Source organism: Phyllobates terribilis, unplaced genomic scaffold (assembly GCF_046119375.1).
Source record: "Phyllobates terribilis strain yellow unplaced genomic scaffold, ASM4611937v1 Scaffold_13__5_contigs__length_258822181, whole genome shotgun sequence".
NCBI lineage: Eukaryota > Metazoa > Chordata > Amphibia > Anura > Dendrobatidae > Phyllobates > Phyllobates terribilis.
The window spans coordinates 196,078,419-196,088,573 of NW_027362773.1; the positions used below are offsets into that span (position 1 = coordinate 196,078,419).

The window sequence follows — 10,155 nt, forward strand, 5'->3', positions numbered from 1 at the left end:
AGGTTTGAAGACCTGTGGTTACCCAGCCACCGGGATAAACGACTGAGGACCTGCGGTGACGTGGTATCCGGTCCGGCAGGATCTTGTGACCATTCGAGGAGCACGGAGGTGCGATACAAACACAGACAGGACGGTATTACAAACAGAGAGAGGCGACCCGGAGCCCCATTAACCACACGTTTAATCTTGGTTGTGTAGATGTACACAACCATCACAGCTGAGTGCACTGGCACTTTTAATTTTAATTTATACAAACAGCCCTGTGTGTCTACACATGCGCCCTTTCCCCTTTTCTTTTTGCTTAGTTCTTAGTCCCTTCATGCTATAGGTCTTCGTTCAGACTAGCCGAGAACTAAGGCGGGTCTGTTCGCTAGGAACAGGCAGCCCGCTACATCGTAGGGATTCAGCTTAGTTTTACTGTAGGGACAACCTTCCCCTATCTTTCCTTAGTTCATGTTGCAGATCATAACAGGCGCATCTTTCAGCTTCATGGACTGGAGTATATTTCTGCTATAATTTACACCCCTTTTGTGTTTGTAAATTTGAATCTGATTCTTCTGACCACGATTCTTCCGCCAAGTTCCACCAATGTTTTTAAAAAGTTCCACCAATTTTCTTAAAAAGTCAGATCTGGAGTAAAACTGGTAAATGTGTTCCATGAAAATTTTCGACTTTTTAAGCAACAGTTTTCTGGAGTAAAGTGCTTGATGAATTACCCCCTTTATGTCCAAACCATTGTTCATCTGATCTCTCCTTTGGAGAAGAACACTATAGTAGTAATCAAAGGGGTATTCCAGCCTAAACAAGTTATCACCTATCCACTGGATTACTATTGCATCTATGAAGACTTCATCACTGGGACCATAATGATCATTGCAACACTGGCGTTTCGTGTTCTCCCATGGACGCAAAAATGTGGCCATGAGGTTTTGAATTAAGCAACCTTTCAAACTGATACAGATGTGTCCCACCTAAAGTTTCTTTGAACTCTGTTAACTCCTTACCGAATACATGACATAAATAAAAATATGTTGGGTGTAAGAAGATGAAAGTTCTGCCCACATTTCTTCTTGAAGACACGTGCATTGTTGCAATGTATTTTAATGTGTGATGTGTTCAATGATGTGCGTTATTAGTGACAGAGTGTGTTCTGCCCAGCCACAGGTAATTACTGGGGACAGTTAGGGTTAACGGTTGGGACTAGCCCAGGGTGGGAAGGGCTAAAGTGAAGGAAGGCAGACAGGGCCTAGCGTGCAGCAGAAGCAGACCTATAGTCTGACTAGCGAGCAGAGCCACGTGAAGTTGGGTCCCTGAAGTTAGAGGAGACCAAGGCGATGGTTAGAGTGATCCTGACGGGAAGCCAAAAGAGAAGTGTTGACAAAGGAGTGAGTGATCATCCGGAGACAAGGCCTGAGGCAGGAAGCCTAGCGAGATGGTACAGAGGTATCCAACAGTCAAGTGACAAGAGCAGCAATGAGAAGGGAAGCCTGATGAAGAGAGTGCCCCATGTGGTAGATCCAAGGCGTCGGCCAGCAGAGAAGCTAAGTAACGGCCATAGTGGCAAAATTAGCTCACTTATGGGGAAAAAGAACACGGAACCGTGGATTAAAGAATAGGGCTCTTGCTTACTGGTGTAGTTTTTGGTCACAGGGAAAGCTCCTGAAGTGCTGTGCTGGGTGGTGGTGAAGCTAGAGAGAGGTTAACGGGCAGAGAGTGGAGCTGGCTCGGAGAAGGAACAGAAGGTATATGAAAATGTCATATGTTTGAAGAGAAACATCCATGAAGTTGTGTACCCACTATCCCCTGTACATAATCCTCCCCACGTTATTGTTCAGTAGGAGGCAGTTTATTTTTAAGTGGTGGTCACCCTCATTGAACTGTACAACATCTGGTCTTGGCCAGCCGAAGTTACCAGTATCATGCGGTCTGCAAGGATGTAACACCCCCACAACTGACGTCCACACACCCTGCCAGGACCCCCATTTTCATGTAGCATGCCGAAGTGTGAAACACGAGTACCTCCACCATGGCTACCACCCCGTGCCACGTTACATAGGTGCGGGTGTCAGGAGCTGAGCTCACTCCATACATTGCAGATACCGGCTGTATTATAACAGTAGCAATTGGAGTGATGGCTGCTGTTTAATGGGAGTCTATGCTACTACACCATTAGGCTTCAATTACCTACTTGTTAAGTCACTTCTAGCACACTTTGCGCTGGCCGCCTCCATTCCCTGATGCGCGGCCCCAGTCCTCATTGTACCATATTTGTGCACCTCACGTTGTGGATCTCACGAATGTCCCTGTAACATGGTCCGCTCGCTTCTTATGGCTTTGGTCATTCGATCCCTCACTCAGATCTGGTCACTCGATTCTTCTATTGGATTGGGTTCTGGTCACTCGGCTCTTCACTCGCGTCAGCTCACTCGGCTCTTCACTCGCGTCTGCTCCCTCCAAATGACGGCTCTAAGCCAACCTCGCTGCACCGCGTGTCCATCCTATAGGTTCGAGTGCCGACTCTTCCCCTTCTCTGCCCTTCTGGGCCTTTTATAATTACTAACTATGCCACAGCTATCACCTGACCTGGTGTCTCCTCTAATCTTTTCCACGAGGGAACATGCACTTCACTCTTCAGTTCCTGCTGATTCAATTCTTTCTCTGCTTTCCCTTTTTCTATCATCTTTGACCAGCAGATTGCGGTGTTCTCTTGCAGACACTCTGTTATGCATTAACTGTATGAGTCTTCTCACTTGTCCATCTCCTTACACTAGTGCAGAGCAAGAGGTGACAGTGTCTGATGTACGGATATAAAGAACAACAAAGAGTGATCACCACCCATCAGACCTGGGTCTAGGCATAAAGCATTGTTTTAACTCGGTTTCAAGTGTTCACATAAGGATTTTTATATGGGCAATCAATCACCTAATGACTTTGCATTTCACATGCATTTCAATTCCCGACAGCTACCCCACTCAAGCAATGATCATATAAGATATTATTGCAGAGATTATGAACTCCAGTACACCAAACAGGTTGGAAAACTTGAGTTTGTGCACATCGGCATGGGTCTCGGAAGTTGAAGCCCAATCAAACATTCATCTCCTAAAATAATTATTTTAGCATCATATCACAAATATCAGTTACAGGGTCTTCTGATTTATAGTTACCCGGGAAAAAGTAGGAACTAGTCTGCCAATGATTTGCACTTGCTCAGGACACAGGCCAATCTCTTCTTGGGCTTCTCGGAGAGCCGTCTGGATATCATCTTCTTCTGAATTTTCCTGTCTTCCACCAGGAAAGCACACTTCTCCCGGCATTGTTTTTAGCTAAGGGAAAATAGTGAACATGTGTGAATAGCAACTTATTATTTGTTATTTAGTGCAAACATATTCTGTAGGATTGTACATCGAAAAATAAGGTTCTCAGGCTTCTATAGAGGTCAGAATTGTTAGGCCGACAATACATATTAGATTTATGTCAGCCAAACTTGGATATTTCAGCGGGAACGTCTGACTAGGCGATGTATACAGGGGCCCATCGATTCACTAGATGGCAGATTGACAGTGAGATAATTATAGAACAGATTAATTTTGAAATGTCCAATCTTTTTGTGTTCAGAGGAGCTAAGCTGGCATCGGACGTGTCTGGCTGCCTCTTAATCCCCTCTCCCCATAAAGTACATATCCACGCTAGGCTGAGTGTTCAGAAGTAAGTATTGCTTTTCACCTAACGAGCGTTTGCAGTCAGCCATCTAAAATGTATGGACAATTAGAGTATCAAAAGGTAAGCTTGCAGATAATTGTGATGAAATACTAAGGGTTTGTGCGCACAGTCATTTTGCTGTGGTTATGGAGCAGAAAATCAAAGTTTCAGAGAAGGATTTGGAAAGTTTCTGCTCAGTTTCTGCACCAAAAACTCCTTGAAATACTCAGTATGCGCATAGCCACTGAGGGGAAACTTAACGTTTTTGGGGCTTTTTGAAATGTGGAGGAGGATCTGGAGAGTTTCTGCTTCAAAAAATCCTCAAAAAACTAAGTGTCCACATACCCCATGGCTATGTGCACAAACCCCATGGCTATGTGCACAAACCCCATGGCTATGTGCACAAACCCCATGGCTATGTGCACAAACCCCATGGCTATGTGCACAAACCCCACGGCTATGTGCACAAACCCCACGGCTATGTGCACAAACCCCACGGCTATGTGCACAAACCCCACGGCTATGTGCACATGGGGTTATTTAGATGCCGATGCAGCGGCCGAGTTTTCCCAGGTGAAGTCACTTCAGGAAAACACCGGTGGTCATTTCACGAGGAGGCTTTGTTGATGGCACACAGTTGTTCTTGCGGTAGCTCCACCATCAGTGGCCTTACTCTATGTCGTTTTGAATATCGCTGTGCACCACATTCATTTTATGGGGCACTTTTATGTGCGTCTTTTTCCCTATAGAATTACATTAGATGCAGAAAATCTGCAGGTAAAAAACGAATATGCTGCAGAAACGCAATGAAAATGCACATAATCCGCACAGCACTATATCAATAAAGTTTTGTCAATGAAAAATACCAGGAAGTATAAAAAACAACACCTTTTTTTTTTTTCATTTTTTCTTTTTTTTAAGACAGACCAAAAAGAGACAAAAACGCAGCGTCAAAAACGTACTAAAACACATGTAAATAAAAGTGCACTCAAAAATAATGAAACAATTGCACTCAAAAAGTGAAAAAAATAATAAAAAGTACCTTAACCAAATAGGTGCAGAAATGCTGCAACACAAAAAAAAACCTCACCAAATACTCATTGTGGGATCGCAGCCTTAAAGTCCCTTTACAATGTCAAATTCCTGTCCACACTGAGTGCCAACTGACCATAAGTCGACTGGAACTTTGTTTGAAGGTCTGAGGCAAGGCAAAGAATATGGGAACGGAACGATCATTAACCCTTTTCTGATACATGACATACCCCCCAAAAAAAGAAGAAGAAAAAAATGACTCGAAATAAGAGGAGGAAAAAAAAAGTGCAATAGTTGCGGGAAGGGGTTAATACAATCGTTCTGACTTTGCCTGAATTTGCAGGTTCACGTGGATATAGAATTACGGTATTCAGGTCTACGGATACACAGGAAACCATATTGGTTTGCTTTTTTTGCATTTTTTTTGCATGTTTTCTGCTTTCTATGTAAAACATCTTTTCGATGCAACGTATAAATGAGACATAACAGCTGATAATTGTTCCGATTTAGCGACAAGAGCGTTAGATCGGAGCATATAATGGAGTGCCAAGTCTGGGAAGTACGCAGCACAAATCCACCGGTGACTTACTTGCATTGATCTGACAGTCAGGAGGAGATGCGGCTTCCCTTGTATAATTAACAAGGGGAGCAGGATCGAAGCTTTCGGGAGAGGAATGTGGGTGTATCGGCTACCAACATCATATTTCTCCAGGAGGCACTTGATCTTCTCCCTAAGACTTGTCATAAAACAGATAAAAATCAGCTTGGAAATCTAGTAAAGACAGAGGCAATTATAACCCGGGACTGCACGGCTCTCATTGTACATGTCATCCCTCCCATCACATTTCAGCATTCGGATAAATGACTTCTGGGTGCATATGATGTCACAGCCCTGCAATGGTTAATATCCTGCACCCTCATGGGCCTAATCCAAGCAGAGTGTCATTGGGTCCCTCTCTGCCCCTGATTTTTCCTCCTCGCCTTCCAAGAGACATAACTTTTTTTTACTTTTCTGTCAACATGGCAATGCGCAGGTTTTTTGTTTTTTTTACTTTTCTGTCAACATGGCTATGTGCGAGCTTGTTTTCTTTTTACTTATCTGTCGACACGGCCATGCGCTTGCTTGTTTTTTATTACTTTTCTGTCGACATGACCATGCGCATGCTTGTTTTTTTACTTTTCTGCCAACATGGCCATGCGCAGGTTTTTTTTTTTTTACTTTTCTGTTGACAGGGCCATGCGCGAGCTTGTTTTCTTTTTACTTTTCTGTCAACATGGCCATGCGCGGGCTTGTTTTTTTTAACTTTTTTGTCTACATAGCCATGGGCTTGTTTTTTTTTACTTTTTTACTTTTCTGTCGACATGGCCGTGGGCTTGTTTTTTTTACTTTTCTGTTGACAGGGCCATGCGCAGGCTAGTTTTTTTACTTTTCTGTCGACATGGCCGTGGGCTTGTTTTTTTTTACATTTCTGTTGACAGGCCATACGTGGGCTTGTTTTTTTTACTTTTCTGTTGACAGGGCCATGCGCAGGCTTGTTTTTTTTACTTTTCTGTCGACATGGCAGTGGGCTTGTTTTTTTTACTTTTCTGTTGACAGGGCCATGCGCAGGCTTGTTTTTTTTACTTTTCTGTCGACATGGCAGTGGGCTTGTTTTTTTTACTTTTCTGTTGACAGGGCCATGCGCAGGCTTGTTTTTTTTACTTTTCTGTCGTCATGGCCGTGGGCTTGTTTTTTTTACTTTTCTGTTGACAGGGCCATGCGCAGGCTTGTTTTTTTTACTTTTCTGTCGACATGGCAGTGGGCTTGTTTTTTTTACTTTTCTGTTGACAGGGCCATGTGCAGGCTTGTTTTTTTTACTTTTCTGTCGTCATGGCCGTGGGCTTGTTTTTTTTACTTTTCTGTTGACAGGGCCATGCGCAGGCTTGTTTTTTTTACTTTTCTGTCGTCATGGCCGTGGGCTTGTTTTTTTTTACTTCTCTGTTGACAGGGCCAAGCGTGGGCTTGTTTTTTTTTTCTGGACAAGTTTTTAGTTTTGAAGGACGTCGTTTACTTCACTATATATTGTGCTGAGAAATAAGAAAAAAAAATATCCACCATTGTTTTTTAGATTTTGTTTTTGCGTTTTTACAAAGCTCACTTTATGGTAACAAAAAATTACATTACTTTTAACCATTCGGATGATGGGGATACCAAATATAAAGTAGTTGTCTTTTTTTATGTTTTACTATTTACTGACAGGGATAAAAAATTCTGATATTTCATTACGCACACGACGTTAGCAAATGTGTTATTTTTTCACATTTTATTCATGATTGAAGAAAGTTAAATGATCCTAACGTTTATTTATTTTTCTTTTACATTTTTCTTAAGTAGTCTCCCTAAGGTACACTGCAATACTATAATTTTGCAGTTTATTATACTGTTCCAACACAATACATAAAAAAAAAAAAAGAGTACTTACTGGCTATGTGCACACGGAGTCTATTTGTATAATTTTCGTAGCAGGAACTGAGAGAATGTCTGAGTTTTTGAAGAGTATTTAGAGAGTTTCTGCTCAGTTTCTGCTTGAAAACCTCCGTGTGCACAGAGCCATTAGGTTCAATTTTTTCTGACATATAACATTACATAAAATCAGAGAACCTATATTTAGTGATGAGTAAGCACTAAATTGCTCGAGTGCTCATTACTCGAATCAAGCAGGTCTGATGCTCGGATCGGCTCGACTCGAGTAACCAGTATAATGGAAGGCAATGGGAAACTCAAACATTTTTCCACAGACCCTAACAGGAGGGCTGGGGGGGCTAAGGAAAATCGCTGAAATGGATGGAAACAATGCTCAGATAGAATGGTAACAGCACGGGGAAGAAGCCTGGACGAATCTCTGACTTCTAGGTCACTGCTGGGAACTAAATAGATTAAATTATTAAAAAAATGACCAGTCAAGGTAAAGCAAACATGTGTGGGCTGAAATTATCAGACTGGGAAGGTCCATGGATATTGGTCCTTCCTAGCCTTAAAATAGCATCCCGCAACCGCCCCAGAATTGGTGCATCCATTAGATGCACCAATTCTGGCACTTTGCCCGGATATTCCCGATTGCCCTGGTGCGGTGGCAATCGGGGTAATATTTTTTGGGTTTGATGTCTGCTGTGTAATGTCAGCTGTCATCACACTCAGGGATTAGTCATAGAGAATCGTCTATCATATACCCCCATTACTAACTTGGTAATTAAAAAAACACAAAAAAAAAAACCACACAGAAAAGAGCCGGCAGCTCTGATGAGAGTTGTCCTCACTACCCGGGGCTTGTGAAAAGCAGCACTTTACTGCTATTCACAGACCTCAAAAACATTGAGGAACGTGGATTATATCAGAAGAGCTTCGGGGGAACATTTTTTTTTAATAAACTGAGGAACGAGGGATAGTGTAGGGGGGAGTCTTTATTCAAATAAAGTATTTCTTCTGTGCATGTGTGTTATTTTTTGGATTACCGGGTTAGTAGTTGGGGTATCTAATACATGCCTCTCTATTACTAACCCCTGGGCTTGATGACAGCTGATATTACACAGCTGACATCAACCCAAAAGAATATTATCCCGATTGCCACCGCACCAGGTCAATTGGGAAGAGCACAGTAAAGTGCCAGAAATGGTGAATTTAATAGATGCGCCAATTCTGTGGCTGCTGCGGGCTGGTATTTTTAGACTGGGAAGGGCACAATAACCAGGGACCTTCCCAGCCTGATAATATAAGCCTGCAGCTGTCTGCTTTACATGGACTGGTTAACAAAAATGGGGGGGCCCACATCATGTTTTTTTTAATTGTTTATTTATTAAGCCTACCCTCTGCCTCCTATAACAACTCTCTCTGAACTGCTTCCAGGAGAGTGTGCCAAGCATCGCGTCACCGGGTTTCATATAAGACCTGATGACTCGATGTGGCCAGTCAATCACAATAATGCCAGTAGCCAACATGGCTACGGCATTACTGTATACGGCAGGCAATCTGCGCATGTTTATTGGCTGTCTAACAGCCATGAAACATGCAGGGTGGGGGCTCGAGCATTGTGCTCGACCACCCACGATACTCTATCGAGTATTCAGCAGTGGCGAGCACGCTTGCTCATCACTGTTGCCCACCCATAGACAACACACAAAGGAGACTAGTTCACTATTTTTTTCACGCGCAGATTCGCCCCATGAAAAAGAAATGCTGATCTGCGCTGCCCCATCGAATAAAACTGATCTGAGTGCAGTCCGTTTTTTTTTCCACAGACTGCACTCGAACCAAAAAATATGCTAGCCTTTCGACGCACATAGAATTATTATTTTTTTTTCACATTTTCAATACATTATATGGTAAAATGAACGATGCCATTCAAAACTACAACTCGTTCCGCAAAACGCAAGCCCTGATTAAAAAAAAAGAAAAAAAGAAGGATGACTCTTGTAAGAAGGGGAGGAAAAAAAAACAAAATGCAAAAAAGAAAAATATCTGCGTCCTTAGAGGGTTATATAAAACCAAAGGTTTTCGTAACAGCAGAAGTGCGGCCGTCACAAGGTCTAACCGGTCGGGGACAACTGTACGCCGTGGAGCGAGCAAGGGTTAAAAGTCACTAACCAGCTCATCAGAAAGCGTTTATGACCAGGGTACGACAGATGGATCCAAAACGTATTATTTCCCAGCATCTGAAATTTTGGAAAGTAAGAGAGTGTACGAGAAAGGTGCAGACACCCCCAGCTGTGCTGCTTCTATAGGAGACCCACTTCCTGGCTGCCATGGAGGGTCAGAGTTCTGTCCGCCCTTCTGGTTTGGCCTCTGTCCTTACCTCTTGAGATCAGCACTTTGCTCCTCTGCATTGTCCTCGCTGCTGCTGGGGCTCATCCTCCACATGTCACCCCCAGGGCCTGACATAACAGCAGAGGAAGCAGGACCCTGAGCTGTCAGTGACATCAGTGTGCAGGAGGAGGTGCCAACAGCTCATGTTACAGCAGCTGACTACGCTGGATCATCGTCACGTGATCCTTAACCCCTTCAGGACAATTTTTTTTTCTGCCTGTCGTATGAGGTTTTTTTTTTTTTTTAGGTTGTGAAAAATCCCACCAAGAAATGTGCATTTTTTTTTCTACAGTAAAGCTTATTGACCTTGTGTGATTGAAGCGATACAAAGTTTAAATTGTTTGTTTTATTATAAATATTAGTTATAATAAGTATTGTTTCTGTGTTACCTTATTCTGATATTTTGGACTTCCATGGACTTGTTTTTTTGCAAGATGATTTTTTTTTTCTTTAGAGGTTGAACGAACAATAAGAAAATTTCCGCCGCTCTTTCCCTTTGTCTTGCCCCTTTTAGGGTTTGTTACCATTCTGTTGTTTGTCGTATACATGCTGTCCTTTTTTTTTTTTTCTACTGATGTCAC

General features: G+C 42.7%; 1 protein-coding gene across 4 annotated transcripts in view; it reads right to left on the reverse strand.

Annotated features, from left to right (window-relative positions):
* The window catches only part of NUDT7 (nudix hydrolase 7), an 11,722-nt gene extending 1,979 nt beyond the window's left edge, over positions 1-9,743 (reverse strand). Inside the window, exons 1-4 of one of the 4 annotated variants that reach the window (XM_073659151.1) lie at positions 9,564-9,700; positions 9,356-9,423; positions 5,324-5,465; positions 3,168-3,326 (exon numbers count right to left, since the gene is read on the reverse strand). In XM_073659151.1, coding sequence (XP_073515252.1) covers positions 3,168-3,326; positions 5,324-5,465; positions 9,356-9,423 — 369 coding nt within the window. In that variant the 5' untranslated portion in view covers positions 9,564-9,700. Of the gene's footprint in view, positions 1-3,167; positions 3,327-5,323; positions 5,472-9,355; positions 9,424-9,563 lie in introns of all 4 variants that reach the window. The other 3 variants (XM_073659150.1, XM_073659149.1, XM_073659148.1) reach the window with 3 other exon arrangements.
* Positions 9,744-10,155: the final 412 nt, after the last annotated feature.